Here is a 16,865-nt window from a genome sequence, read left to right on the forward strand (position 1 = left end):
CTATTAACAATGATAGCTTTCATTCATATGTCGATTTGATATATCCCTGTGAGCTCGAAATAAAGGACACCACAGAGTCGTCCACTTCTGCTTCATACTTAGATATTTTATTGAAAGTAGACATTAACGGCAAACTAACAACTCAATTGTATGACAAACGGGATGATTTCAGCTTCTCCATCGTCAACTTCCCACATTTATGTAGCAATATTCCATTATCACCTGCATATGGTGTTTATATACCTCAACTGATTCGATATGCAAGAGCTTGTTCTGGGTATAGTCAGTGTTTAAATCGAGGTAAGCTACTGACAAACAAGTTGATGGTACAGGGATTTCAACAGTCTCGATTGAAGTCAGCATTTCGCAAATTCTATGGTCGTTATAACGATCTAGTTCGTCAATACAACCTCGCATTGGGTCAAATGCTGTCTGACGTGTTTCATACCGATTGTTTAGCTGTTCTTGGCACACTGATTTTGATTGCGGATAACTCCGTTTACCTGATCAGGATATAGGGCTCACGGCGGGTGTGACCGGTCAACAGGGGATGCTTACTCCTCCTAGGCACCTGATCCCATCTCTGGTGTGTCCAGGGGTCCGTGTTTGCCCAACTATCTATTTTGTATTGCTTGTAGGAGTTATGAGATTGATCACTGTTCGTTATCTTCACCTTTCATGAATATATGTAACACTTGTTACTTAGTATATATAATTTTGTGTATTTTTCTATTTTGTCCAGTTCTTTGTTTGTTCCTTTCTTTCTTGTTTGACATACATCTATGTATCAAACTATTGATTAATGTTATCTTAGTTGTATTCTAAAAATGTTTCATACACTATTAAACTCTAACACAGTACATGTAGTAAGTTTAAATATTAGTTGTTGTTCTCGTGTTGTTCCTGCTCATTAACATTACAGACATAATTCATGAACTCAGCTTAGCGCTTTTCAGTACTCTCAGTACTTTGATTTTTTTTTTCAATAATGCAGTTTTTGACAATCAAATTTTTGGAAAGTTTGTTCCAATAATGCAGTTTTTCACAATCAAGTATTTTTTTCTCAATATTGGGACATAACTCGGCGAAATGGTCAAAATCGATAAAAGTCCTATATTTTCTCACTTTCAACATTAATAAATGTACATGTAATTGCAACAGTACCAATCACTGTCAATTCCTTTTGTGCAACTTTACACGGTATTACGCCCAGACAAAGATTTGCAATAAGTTTTCATTGAATTGGTTTTCGACTTCGAAAGTGCAACACTCCTTGGGAATATAACGTTAGACATGTGACCCTGTATTTCCTATTTCAACTTCTGTTCTATCATATTTTGCAGGTCAAGATGTAACGTTGACTCCACAGAGTCCTGCCACAGTCAGAGAGGGACAAGCTTTAGTGCTGACATGCCAATCAGGCCAGACTAGTGGATTATATGCGTTCTTTTACATCAACAGTGAGGGAACTAGAATTCTTTATGCTTCAGGGGGAGGAGGATTCAAATCATGTAGCAATAACACTAATGATGCATTCATAGAGTGTGATTTTGGGACTCCATGGAAATTCAAACTAACATTGCTTAATCCTGTTCATAACCAGACTGTCTACTGTGGGAGAGGTGGTGGGGGTGAAGATGAAAAGAACATCAACACCACTATCTTTGTACAAGGTAAACAATATCAATAGCATCATGTAGATTTAACAATAGAGTTATACTTTATTATTGTTCGGATGTACATGTATTATAATGAAAAAAATCTATAGTGGAAGATTTTGAAATTACAACCATAGCAAATTAACGGACAATTGTTTTCCCTTACTGAGTATTTCTTCAAAACTTAGATTTCCTTTTAATTGTTTTCGAATTATATTTATCTATTTACACTCGCTAAGTGACGTACAATCATGTTTTGGGACTGTTATGATGTTTTACAATTTCCTACAAGAATTCAATAATCACATTTGCATTTCTAAAACCATGGTTGATTTAATAGTCACCTAACTTATTTGAAGTGAACAGCAGTGTCACCTTAGTGCACATTAATTGCTAGAACTGGCCGAAACTGAAAGTAACTTTTCAGACATGAATTATGAAGGACTGCTCCAAGATTCGTTGAAGGGTTCAATCCAAATATTCAGCTAAGCCGAATATCAGCCGAGATTACGGTCTACAGTATAAACTGTTAATGATACAATTCCCCCTAATGAATCACCTGTATCATCAAGCGTTCCACTTGCAGTGCCGTTGCGACGCTAAAGAATGATGCAGCCATAAATTTGCAGTCCAAACAGTTAATGATACACGTTGTATCGTTAAGTGTCGCAATAGCAACGCTTAATGATACTTTGAATCAATAAGTGAAATCTAATTCTGATTTTTGATGACTTTGTTGAAAATATTTTTAAGGTATCCGATCAATAAAACCCCATTTTTTTTTCAAGAATTAATTGTTTTGTAATACAAAATTTGGTATCAAATGAAAGGCAATTAACATGCACAGTGATTCACAAAATGAATTTTCAAAATTGACAAAACATGTATCTGTTACAGAGAGATTAACATTAATCACTATGAGAAAAACACATTTCTGACATATAAAGTTAATTAGAATATAATTTCCAAAAACAAAAGCTCATGGTGAAAAGGGTCTTATTACCATGGTCTTTCAAAATATGCAAAAAAGTAAAGGTCACTATACAAATTATGAAAATATTTTTTCCTACATGTTTAAAAGGCGAAATAACTCTAGCAAAAAATCAAAAATTATAAATAAATCTGGGCATCACCAACTCTTTCTTTCTGCCATCTTTGTTTTACTAAAAATTAGTATATTTTACACGTGTTTATTGAAATACAAACACGGTTTCATTTATATACTTTACCAAAACATAATGTCCGGAAATTAGGCACCTTTAAGAAGACAGATTTTATATTAGTTCAACGATATCGTAGCTTTTCGACCAGTGCATGATACTGTGTTAACAATGAATATTTTTATCCGGACAATATCAATAAGTATCACAATGTATCTAATCTATTTGATCATAATTCAATTAAAGGAAGTTGCTGTTTTATCATGACGCGCAATCAGGTTCAGCTTTAGAGAGATGGGGACGGGCAGTGACGTGGACCAATGTGTCTAAAGAGTCGGCCGCGTTATGCCTTAATTAAGCGTGTCTATGACTAAGCCCTGATGGGGGCATGGGATGAAGCCTTTAATGTTATAGAATAGACTCCTTTCTTAAAAATCGACTTTATACCTGGCCATTTAGTATAACTTTAGGAGAAGTTATAATGATGGAGGACCCAGAGGGGTATTTACATGTACGACCTATTTTGAAAATTGAAAAGTTATTCTCTATTCACTATTTGATTTATCGTCTATCACCGTATGAAAGTCTTTTTAAATTTAAATTAAATTAATTTTTATGTGTTTAGTGTAAAAGCAAGAAAAAGACTCCTATTTTCCCCTGGGTATTAGGTTGCACTTTAACTTTATACACATATATACTCAAGTGTAGGAAAACTGATTTTCTCACTTGTATTTCATTTATAAAACTTTTTTAATTAGTTGGGTTAGAAAAGTGGAATATTACATGAAAGCTTCCTGACATAAAGTAGATTCAAATTAGTTCAAACCATGATCCCCGGGGGTAGGATGGAGCCATGTTAGTGGTGCTAATACATGCATGCCAGAAAATCCTTTACAAATATGATATAATATACGCATTCGTCTGCTCATACATTGTTTCCTTCTACAGAGTACAATTGAAGCCTTTCCATTAGCCATCTGCCCTCCAAAAACCTGGCTATAAAGTAGCCCCACCCTCCCGAAAACCTGGCTAACTAGCAGTATCACTCTCACGGAAATATGACTTTATAACGAAATGTAATGAATATTGAAGATGTGATTACTTGAGAAGACAGAAACAAAACCTAGGATAAAAACATTATTTTATTTATTAAATTTGATGCATTAAGATATGAGGAATTGATTGAAGATACCATACATTCATTACATGTATAGTTTGTAATAAATGAATTAATGATAACATTGGTTGAAATATGGTACGCAATACTAGTAATTGAATTATCAAGTGATATATTCAATTCACTTCGGTTTAAATTACTTTGAGAATACACCTTATTCAAAAAATGAACCTTGATAAGCTCATTCAGCGTAGCAGTTGAACGACTGATGAAGGAATTACCCGTTCAGTTAATAAATCAAAGACATTGATAAAATGCAACCAAGCACGTATACGTATTGTAGGGCAAGTTCATTACTAGTGGTTGCGGAAAAAAGCCACCTCTCCAAGGGGGATGGTTATGGAGCGCCAAAGTAACATAAATTAATATAATTTAAGGTATCTTAACTATTTGAAGATGTCATCAATTCATTTGATTTGTGCTACAATTCAATTAACGAGAGCAATGATTCAATTAATGCGCGAAAAAATTCAGTTTATGCGCGCAATGATTTTCATCAATTGAATGACCTACATTTTTGCAGTTATTCCCCATACATCGGAAGTTGGGGGCGCGTTTACGATTGCGGTCCTAAGTTCACATAAATAGTACTAACAAATAGTGTATAGTAAAGCTTACGTTACCAAATTCTTTATTATGCTGAGTTTTAATAGGTTGGAATATATCTATGACAAAAACAAGGTTTAATTTCATAGATTTTCTGGTGAAAACTTTTTAGAATATGCACTTCATCAAATTGTCGAGTTGCGGAAGGGGGATGGTGTAATACATATAGCTGTATTTGACGTTTATTTCTGTTCAAATTATGCAATTAATACTGAGGATTCAAAAGTAATCTGTTTTAAAATCAACAGTCACCTAGAATTAAAAGCGCAATGAAAGTATGTGATACAATCAGGCACGTAGCAGTAGTAGGTAGTAGGGATGTGGAGAGGGGAGGAGTTGACTTTACGATATTACCTAAACTTTTTGACATGTAAATAAAAAAAATCCAAAGCTCGAGAAGGAAGATGGTAAGGGTTGATCTTTCAGTTCCATTCATCGGTTAATTATTACAATACCATTACCATTCACGACAATGCTGGGTGGGGGTGGGGGGGGAGGAGGGGGAAAGTTGTTAAAGTGGGGGATCCTATATACAGATTTATCTCTGCACGTAAAAATAACCAACTTTGTATGTAATAGTAAGAGGCGACAGACCCATTGTTGCTACGCGCCTGATGATTGTTTTTGTGCACTTTTGAGTGAGAAGAGGTGTAAGTTGATGTACACAAAATCTAACTTTCAAAAGATTGAATCACATGCAAAATATATTTTAACAAAAATAGTACACTAGAGATACCAATTCGAGATAATCAACATGCTTTATGCATTGGCACTAGGTGTACATTTAGTAACAAGTAGTTTTGTTCAGTATGGAACGATAAATTGATAATGTACATGAATGCGATGATTGTACATGTGTTTTAGGTATATCTTATTGCATGATTTTTGTGTTTTGGTTGTCGAAAATATTGATAAAAATTAATAATGAAGAATTGCTGCTATTCTAAGGACATGATTCTGATCTAAAGAAATTGAGGAAGAGTTAATATTTACATACTGTTACATCATGACCATGCATTGCTTGCGAGAAAACCACAAAAGAGACACATATAAAATAAATGTAATCAGTGACCAAAATATTTTGTTCAGTTATACTATTTTAAAGTCATTTCACTTAATTCTTAGAAACATTCCTTAGCTGACAATTGATTGCAATCAAAAATTATACATTTTCTATTTATTTCTTACATGACACCTCAGAAGAGGACAGCAATTTGCTGCGCGCCCTCTGTAATCAGGGGGAAATAACTCGCATAGCACTTTGAATAATGTAGGCCATTGATGCGCGTATCAAATCAATTATCGACTCCAACAAAGTTTGTTCCACGATCTGACCTGAAATGGATCATGGGGCCTCTCAGGGCTAGGAATCTCCGCAAGGGATTCATAAATGAAGCCGTAAACAACTCCTCAATCACTTCAAGGTAAACTGCTCTGGTGACGAGACAGGTGAACATCAGCGACCACCTCTTTTGGTTCAATGTGCCTCCTCTGTTCCATTGATGAGAGATCTACTTAAGACTAAAGGTATCTACACCAACATACGAGAATGGCGGTGAAGGTTCGAGTCTGTCTTTATGCACGGCAGCCGCCATGCAATGCTTCCTCTCAATTTGCGACACGTGACACAGGATTTAATCTCTGATCATAAGAGATTCTGGCACCAACAAACCAATATTTACCACAACACAGGGCACACTCTTTCAACAGTCGTCCTTGATGAAACACTTGGTGGCGGAATTTGCGCATAAGTAACCTGATGGGGTAATTATTATTAGGTTGAATATTGATGTCGTCTTGACTAAACCTTTTGCTATTGTCTAGGTTATGTCCTGCACACCATTTTGGTCGATAAATGGCGATAAGGTAAGGTGTGGGTGTTCATTTGAAAGGGGTAGTTCATTTTGAATGCTTCTTATCACATCAATATATGCTTCTCTCTGTGCTGTCTGTATGACAAAGAGTTCTGTATTTTTGTAAGCTTCACTAGAATCTATAACACTGAGTTTCAAATGTTTGTATTTAAACTTTTTCAGGTACTTTACTATTCGATCATGGGATTCCCATGTTGAAAATCTTTATCCAATCTTGTGTACAGCAGGTTTTATACCGTCTTGTTCAGTCTTCTTCCATGTAGTCTCAAGTAGAATTTCTCAGCCATTGCTAGGTTCCACTTATGGGTATTACGCAGAAGTGTCACGTTCAGCTAACACTGTTTGTGGAGATCCTGTCCACCACATGCTTTTTGACAACCGACAAGCGTCTACTGATCTTGTAGCTAGATTTGCTGGATTCTGTTCTGTGGGAATGTACGTCCACTGTTAGGCGCAAAGGATACATGAATCCGACTCACTCTGTCCGACACATAAACATAGAATCTACGATTGGTGTTAGTCAGGTAACCAAGAACAACTTCACCGTCTGTGTAGAATCGGAAATTTGTCTTGGATTATATCAGCTAGTTTGACTTAAAAAAGAAAGTTAACTTTAGGTTCTGAATCATCGGATCCGAAGAGTTGGAGGTAAGCAACGATTCCAATGGCGTCTTTGAACGCGTCCGAAAAAAATTGTGTTGCACATCTGGAATAAGTATTTAGAGTACTGCCTACAGAGAGAAATATTTTCTACTTATACAAATGAGATTCTCAAATTATCCCATGGTTTTTAGAATGAATTTGGTAGTAGGTCATCCCAGGAAAACGAAGGTATGCCGAATAGAATATCTTTCATGAGCAATTTCCCTTTCTCAACCACAGGCAGGTACTAAAAGCCTATGGGATCGTAAAAATTCCCATATTTATGTAGCAATATTCCATTATCATCTGCATATGGTGTTTATATCTCTCAGCTGATTCGAAACACAATAGCTTGTTCTGCGTATGATCAGTTTTTAAATCGAAGCAGCCTACTGACAAACAAGTTGATGGTGCAGGGGTTTCAACAGTCTCGTTAAAAGTCAACATTTCTCAAATTCTATGGTCGTTATAACGATCTATTTTCCAATGCAACCTACATGTATCATTGGGTCAAATGGTGTATGACGTGTTTTATACCGATTGTTAGGCCGTTCTTGGCACACTGATTTTGACTACGGATAACTCCGTTTACCTGATCAAGATATAGGGCTCACAGCGGGTGTGACCGGTCAAGATGTTTCCTCACCCTATGCGCCTGATCCTACCTCTGGTGTGTCAAGGGCTCCATGTTTACCCAACTCTCCATTTTGTATTCCTTATAGGAATTATGAGATGCATCACTGTTCGTTATCTTCACCTTTTATAGTGCAGTTATCACTGAAATAATTCCACGTCTGGCGAATGGTTTGACGTCCTTCAAGGTATGAAATGTAAATTGATCAGTTTCGATATCTCATGTAAGTCTTAGATTTTCCTGCATCGGTAAGTCCTCAGTGTTTGTTGTGTCCGCTTGATAAAGTCAACACCTTCTTCTGGCGTTTTGCATGAAACCAACTGTCATCAACGTAGAACTTTTGATGGTTAAAGCTCTGGACCTCGGGTCCGCGTTTTCAACTGCTTTTTGAAGACCATGCATGACCATGGCTGGGGAAGGACTGTTTCTAAACACTTGAACATTCATGTTGTTGTCTATCAGAGGTTTTGAAATATCATTCCTCTCATACCACAGAAAGAGCAGGTAGTTCCTGTGCTCCTTACACACGGGGAAGTTGTGGAACATCTACTCTACATCTGCTTTGACCGTAACAGCTTCTTTCCGGAAGCGCAGCAGCATTCCCAGAAGACTGTTATGTACTGTCAGGAGTACGTCATTGAGGGAATTTCCATGCAACCTGGCGGAAGAGTTAGACAATACCCTCACGCTGTTGGGCTTCTTTTAGGATGATACACACATGTCTCAGCTGCACTGTCTATCACATAATAATAAAAATAATAATAGTAATAATAATAATGATAATAAAAACAAGAATACTCAAACATGCCCCTATAGTTTTGAATAAAATTCCAAAATGTCATCATCATATGGAATATCTTAGACCTTCTTTATAAATCCAGTGTGGGTTTTTTTCCCACGAAAATTCATGCATATAGAAATTATAACATGCAGAACCAATGACAGTCGTGTTATTTTTGCAAAAGTTGATAATTTCTAACAATACGCACCAAAATTTAGTATAACCTCCATGCCTCGATCGAAAGCTGTCTGACTTGTTTCATACCGATTGTTAGACCGTTCATGGTACACTAATTTGACTACGGATAACTCCGTGTACCTGATCAATATATAGGGCTCATAGCGGATGTGACCGGTCGACAGGAGATGCTTACTCCTCCTAGGCACTTGATCCCACCTCTGGTATATCCAGGGGTCTGTGTTTGCCCAACTTTTTATTTTGTATTGCTTATGGGAGTTATGAGATCGATCACTGTTCGTTATCTTCATCTTCCATCAAGTTCTGACTGAGGGCTATTTTTGGGTATTCGTGGCTCTGGTTCTTAATATGGCGCCTTATATGAAATCATTTGAATGTAACACCGAATAACTGTTCGTTTGATGTAGGAGTATTGTAACATGTTATTTTGACGGCTCGCGTTTGCTCGGTTCATGGTGAATGTCGATCTGTAGACTGAGAACGTTTGTCGTATTAGCCATCCTCTGGAGATACGACATAACCACAGAGGATGTTGGAAATGCCTCTCCAGCTCGACGTTTGAAGTTTGTAGCCTCAGTTATTCACTTTTCTTGTAAACTAAATGGCAATTTGGCTACAACTGACTTTAGACGGACGACGAATCGTAATGGGCGAGTAGAGTGGAATGAGTCGGATTTTCGTTCGGACTCAATTTTAGACACAATGTCATATAGTTCATACAGTTTTGCGCTGTCTTTATTGATCAGTTTCGGAAACTTAGTAGTTTATTCTTGATAGATAATCCCATAACTTGAGGATTTGCAAAACGATCATTGAGACGCTCCCAGATACGTTGTAAGCCACGGTCAGGGTTTGATGCATTCGCATTCCTGATACATTTTGCTTGAGTGGAAAACGGTGTGTTACAAAGTCACTGGATCAATTTAAATCAATTTATTCCATAACAGAAAGACCGAGTTCACTGAGAGCATTTTTAAAAGAGTCTTACCACGATGAAAAATTATCTGGATTGTCATCAACTATATGCCTCTTTAAGATGAGATCCTTTTTGGCAAACACTTTAGCAAACTCGGAACACATGATGTTAGTATCACTCTTTTCTTCACAACTCTGGAGTAGGTTGTTTTATGTCAATGGAGTGGTCCTGTGTAACTCACTTTTGAACAGAGTGTGTTTCCAACATGTGGTTGATATGGTTTTGCATCCACATTCAGCTGCTGAGTTGGTTGGATGCCATCCTTGATCGGAAGATGATCTGGATTTGGTACAAGATATTTTACGTACGATTCTGTACGCTGACGAGTATCGACTCCTGATAGATCGTCATGGCCATCGGGTGGGACATACGAGGGCTGTTCGATATGTAATGTGCATTGTATCTCAGCGCGATAACGCTTTGCGCGATTTCGTGGATGATGATACTCGTGAATAGCTCTATCCAATACCTTTCCAATTGTATAAACACGAGCCTTCAGCTCCTCAAAATTTAAACTTATAGTCATTTCAATAGAGCCAGTCGTTGACCACTGTTGTAAAAATGGTTGGGGAACGGGTTGAGAATATTGAAGAAATTAGAGCTTATATGAAAGTTCGCACAAACCTCTGTCATTCGGTAATACAGATTTTTACTGAATTGGGGGAAGGTTATGGGTCTGATAAGGTATCTTATGGGACAGTTCGTTGGTGGAGAAAGAAATTTCTGACTGACACAGAGTCCTTCAAAGATGCAGAAAAATATGGCCAACCTGTGACTGTAACAGGCAAGGGAAATGTCTCAAAAGTCAGGGAAATAATTGAAAGTGATGGCAGATAAACGATTCATGATATTGCCAAAGCTGTTGGCATATCGCTACCGTGGGTGCATTTCATTTGAAGCGTACTTTGAAAGTACGAAAGATTTCTGGCAGATGGATACCACATATATTGACATGACCAAAAACGGGTACGAGTACAAACCGCGATGCAATTGCTCAAAATGTTTCCCAAATTCAATCAAAGACAATTTGCAAACATTGTTACTGGTGACGAAACATGGCTTCACTATTTCGAACCCGCACGAAAAGTTGGAAACAAAATATGGCTAACTAAACACGATAGAAGGCCTGCAGTTGCCAAAAGAACCATAAGCACAAAGACGGTTCTTTATTGCACATTTTTCTCATGTGATGGTATAGCCGTACACATTCCGGTGTCAAAGGGCAAAAGTGTTACAGGTCGGTATTACTGAGATGTTATACTAAACAAACTCAAGAGATATTCTCATAAACGACGCCCTGTGTCAGGATTTAGGCATGTTCGTCTACTTCATGATAATGCTCCATCACATACATCTGAGCTTGTGAAGCAATTTTTGAAGTCAAAGGTTACCGTCTTGCCACACCCACCATACTCTCCAGATCTAGCCCCATGCGACTTTTCCCTTTTTCCAAAATTTAAAAGGTTCTTATCTGGTCGTCGTTACAAGGCCCAACAAGCCCCTGGCTCAGCCATCAGTCAGTGCCTCAGAGGTCTACCTAAATCAGCGTACCGTGACGCATTTTAGAAATGGATTCAGATATTGAAATTATGTATTTCAAACCACGGAGAATACATTGAAGGGACGTAATGTTCATTTCACTATTTGAGTCGAATGCTTTTGAGATATCATGCATGTACAATACACATTACATATCGAACAGCCCTCGTAATTCTCACGTAACTCACTTTTTTTCGTATACAGCCTCTAGATTGCACTTAAGTTCATCAAGTTCCCTTTCCATATTCAACACCATCTGAGATGCGTTTAGTTGTTTCATGAACAACGCTTCCTCTTCTGCATATTCTAGGCGAGCTTTTGCTGAGGCAAGGCGCCCGGAATGTTTTAGCACAGCTTCACTTAGTTATTTAACAGTCCCATGTGATCGTAGACTGGAGCGTAACGAGTGGTGACTACCTCGAGAGTGAAGGTTGTGTCGAGACGAGTGTGTTCTATGTTGCTTTTTGGATGGAATCATTGCTCTAAGTTGCTCAACGACACTGTTTATCTTCAACTGGAGTGCTTCCATACTTTGTCTTTGTTTTTCATTTTCTTCAGCAATTTCTGAATTTATTTAATTTACTAGGTATGACATAAACTTATCACAAAACATATTATAGTCATTCGAATGTTAATTAATTTTCTGTATTGTTTTGTCAACATTTCCCAAGTCTATTGGATTTTTCACAACATATTCACAAATATTTTCAATATCAGTTTTCACCTTTGAAAACTTGTGATGGAATGTCTCGACATTCTTTTCATACTGTAAGGTTTCCAATTCAGAGATACTTCCGTCAAGTCTAAGTCCGAGATGAAAGTGGGCCAAAGCAAAGATGAGTGAAATTTGTCCTAAGATTTCCCACTGTAGATGGTTGTAAATAAGTTGACGCTTTTTGCAAGTATAAAATAGAATTATCCACAAACATTGTCTTCCCAAGGGTGGAAAACTAAAAGTACAAATGCACACATATATAGCACAAATAAAACAGTAATTCAATACAGAAATACTCACTCACATCAAAATAGTATCCACATTTTACAGGCATATTTAGTAGGTTATGATTTCGTAAAATTAGGTTAAACTTCGAGATCAAGGTGCAAAGTAAAAAAAAACTGTGAATGGGTTTTGCCATACATAGTATATACACAAAATATGAATGATCAACCCCCGTATATACATGTACTCGCCTATAAGTCGGATTTTTGGGAGTTTAATTTTGATCCAAAACTCTCTGTCCGACTTATAGGAGTGTCCTATGGATATTAGTATTTTTTCTGGATGGCGTAATTTACAGCCTAGTATTTTTCAAACTACAAAAACATGGACGAAATAAACAAAATAGTAAATGTTGAAAAATTGTTTAAAATAAACAGTGAAATATCGATGTCATATCATTGGAACACAGAAAAATACATAATACCATTGATATGAAATTGATTTGTTGGGAAAAAAATATCAAATATCGGCACATTTCTCAAGATATTATTTGAAACACAGGTAAAAACATTAGAGCATTGATTTGAAATTGTCAACCGATTCTTGAAAACAGTAAGACCGACTTATAAATGGGTCAATGACAATTCTCTCCAAAATAACCTAAAAACTATATTACCGACTTATAGGCGAACTGACTTATAGGCGAGTATATGCGGTAAATAGTTTTAAAAAATATTCATTAAGCGCCATACAACCCGAAAAATCACAGCCTGAAATGATTTGTTTGTTGACGTAGGCATGTTATGTAACCGGTCAATTCGAACCCTGTTACTATTAGTATCTATTCATATTATTCGTTATACGTTATGTATTCGCTCTTCATTTGTTATCAACACGAATAATTTAAAGAAATTAAAAAATATAGTTTATCTAAAGGTAAAACAAGTTCTTGATTAATGAAAATGTTACAAAAGCCTATTGTGGTACGTGACACTCGTGTGACAAGGAAGGGGACCGGACCAGACTATTGAAAATCGCATTGCCGTGAGTTTATCTATTTGAAAAAAATATCATTTGATCGAACTGAGATGATGTATTATTTAAAATATTCAATTAAAATATTTGTGGAGTTATTAGTTCATATCTAGACGCTATTGTGTAAGTATATGGAAATGAACCGGGATTCAAATTGACTAGCTACCTGACGTGGCTACGTCAACGAACAAAATCATGAGAAACTGCGAGTTGTAAAGTCATATAGGCTAAAATAAATATTCAAAGATATGTTTGGACACAAGTTTAGTAGGATAATATGTAAGGCATATTTTTATATTAAATTCATAGGACGACAAAACAAGAATACAACGGTATCAGGTTTTAACCGTGCGCAGATTTTTGTGCGACGTAAATCGAAGGTTTTTATAAGGGGTGGATCTGTATCTCTCTGATCTGTCCCAATATTTTCTCAAAAAGATAAAGTTCTGCAGCCAATAGACAACACACAGACAGGCGATGAATATATCATCAGAAAAACTCATTTGAGCCTTTGGCTCAGGTGAGCTAAAAATTGATCTGTGTGATTGCAGCGGGGAGGAGGATAGGGGGTTAAAGGGGTCCAACCTCCATCAACTCTGATATTTATGAGTTTCAAAGTTTTATTACTACTATGCATCCCAAAAACACTTAACCCCATGGAAAAATTGGGTTACCTGAAAAAAAGAAAAATTCAAACAAATACTGCATATTTGTATTATCAAGCGTTGCTATTGCGACGCTTAATGATATAACCTGTTGCATCATTAACGATTTAGACTTCAAATGTGTGGATGCAACATTAAGCGCATCTTCGCTAGTTAAGGGTTTACGATCCGCTCCCCTTCTCTACAACCCTTGGCTAGGTTAACACGATTTTCGTGACAACAATTTCCTGCAAATGATTGGATGCAGGCCAAGTCCCCTGCAGAGACCGTGTTACGTCAGAACACGTGCAAGACGAAGGAATGTGTAAACGATTAGTTATTGTCTTCGAAACGCTTCCATTTAATGAGATTTGCATAGTCTCTATACAACATGGTGGTGTGTAGACCGTGCAATGAGGCTTTTCCTACGAAAAAATGACACTGTTTGCATCTACAATTTGCCAAATTATCTGCTCTTATAACTTGAGTTTTTTTGTAGTCATAATATTGTATTTATGATTTTTTATATTTTAGGTTTTAGGATTGTGACATTTTTGTATTGCTTTTTCAGTCACAATTCCTTAGCATGGATTGCAGTATTGTGTTTTTAGTTTGATATATTTTTAACTGTTTTATGTGATATTTTGGCATAATACTTTGTCATTTATTAGTTAATCAACCAATCTATCGGAATTGATGGTCTACTGCATGGTTCAGTGGGTTAGGTTGTCGACTTTAAAATGTGAAGATGTTTGTTTTATACGACTGGGTTTGAATTCCTCACCGACAATTGCTTTTCATAAACTATGTTTTTTCATCTATATTTTTGTAAATTTGAAACACACTTCTATTGTTTATAAATATTTCATGTCAAATTTCGGTTTATTAAAATGTGCCGAGTTTGAAATAGACACTGTTTTGTTTGTTTATGTTGTGACCGAAGATGTAAATGGGACTTGCAACAAGCACGCCGATTACAGCATGCGATTCCTGTGTTTTATTAGTGAAGGTTGCTAACGAGAACTTACATGTTTTTCTGAGTGAAATGAGTTGATAAGGCAACATGCTTTTACAAAAAATTGTTCTTAACTTTGCAAAAAAAGAAAAAGACCAAACAAGTAAAATAACATGTTTACTGTAAAACAGTTTGAGTAGATAAGATATGCTGCCATCATCAAGATAACAAAGAACAAAATCATAAATTTCATTGATTGAAACTATCTTAAAAAGTAGTTACGTGGTAATAACATCGGCCAAATTAAAATAACAGATGTACAGGATAAATATCTCGTCAAGTGGTGGTAGTTTCTCTAGAAGAAATAATCAAAAGTCTTGAAATTACTGACAGTACTATGAGTGTGAATTATATGTTGGTACAATGTAATGATGATAGTACATATATTAGTGATGATAATAGTAAAACATTGTTATTTCAGTGCCTGTCAGTAGTGTCACACTGTCACCATCGTCCAGTGTAGAGGTCATTGAAGGAACGTCCTTCACCTTCAGCTGTGTGTCAAAAGCTGCCAGACCAGCAGCAAACATAACGTGGTACAAAGACGGCGTGGTGGTGAGTGGAAGTTCATCGAGTACTTCAATCAATAATCTTTTGTACGATGTGACCAGTAATCTTACGTCATCCTATCAAAGAACAGATAATGGGAAGGGGTTATATTGTACTGCAGTCAACATAAATGGAGATACACCAAAACAGTCATCCCAAGCTCAATTAAATGTTTTATGTAAGTATGTGTGACATTTGAATATGTGTGTGGACAAAGAATAATAATCTAAAACGTATATTTTGATTGATGGGTGGGTTTCTACAATATCAAGAAGGGCTTGCGAGATATCCCGATCAGGGTAAATTTAATACATGAATAAGTTTTGACTTTAAAGAAAAGGAGCATATGAAAGGTGAAGATAACAAATAGTGATCAATCTCATATCTCCTATAAGCAATATATAATAGGGATTTGGGCTAATACGGACCCCTTGATACACCAGAGGTGGGACCAGGTGCCTAAGAGGAGTAATCATACCCTGTAGACCGGTCACACCCGCCGTGATCCCTATATCCTTTCTGTTGGAAATAAAGTTGATATGACAAAATGTATTGAACTATTATCAAATATCACTGTGCTTCTCTTGAAAAATGAATCTCAAAGTGGTGTGGACCTTAGCATTACTTTACAAACAGGTGTAATTTTCAGCGCTAGCAACAACTAGTTCGAAAAACAGTTGTACGTATTACACGTTCAAATGTATAATTTCTGTAAAATTGAATATGTAAATTGAAAAACAACAAAAAATGACTAGAAATACAACATAATTTCAACAGCGATATTTCACACATTCAAAAATTCCTACACGCAGTCAGAATATCACCGATCATAATCATAGGTCAAAAACACTGGGCCCCGCGGACTGAAAGTTCACGCTTTAGCGTGGACATAGAAAAGTCGGTGTCTTTGAATTTGCGATTTCTGTGTATTCTATAACAGTTGCATGGACTTTTCAAATCCAAAGATACATATACAAGTGCACACGTGTCCACAATCGGGAATCAATTGATCGACGATGGTAGTAGATCAAACTACACGCCATAAAATTTCAGGGTTGTTTAACATATCTAATACACATTTTCCTGTGGTTCTTAAGCAGCAAGCGTCAGCTGATTGTCAGATAGAGCATGTGTACCTCGTGTGTAACAACAGAAATTAGAAAATCAAATTCAAGTATACATGTACACACGTGTTCACAATCGGGAACGAACCGAAAATATCGTGCATCGCCACATTCAATGTTAGAGTGGCTGTATTGATTTTTCACCTTATTGACAAAACCAAGAAATATGTTTATGAGTTTCAAGAAAATTTGTCATAAAAAGTTTGAAAATCAAACTACACGCCGTAGAATTTCCGTTTTGTTTTTAAATACACATTTCCCCGTGGTCGGCGAAAAATGCACTTCAAGATGATATCGTACACTTTACAATTCC

At 36.5% G+C, this 16,865-nt stretch overlaps 1 protein-coding gene across 1 annotated transcript in view; it reads left to right on the top strand.

Annotated features, from left to right (window-relative positions):
- The window catches only part of LOC130048680 (hemicentin-1-like), an 87,190-nt gene that overhangs the window by 24,464 nt on the left and 45,861 nt on the right, over positions 1-16,865 (top strand). The window contains exons 2-3 of the mRNA XM_056145695.1: positions 1,344-1,673; positions 15,301-15,606. Coding sequence (XP_056001670.1) covers positions 1,344-1,673; positions 15,301-15,606 — 636 coding nt within the window. The remainder of the gene's footprint in view (positions 1-1,343; positions 1,674-15,300; positions 15,607-16,865) is intronic.

Source organism: Ostrea edulis, chromosome 1 (assembly GCF_947568905.1).
Source record: "Ostrea edulis chromosome 1, xbOstEdul1.1, whole genome shotgun sequence".
Taxonomy (NCBI): domain Eukaryota; kingdom Metazoa; phylum Mollusca; class Bivalvia; order Ostreida; family Ostreidae; genus Ostrea; species Ostrea edulis.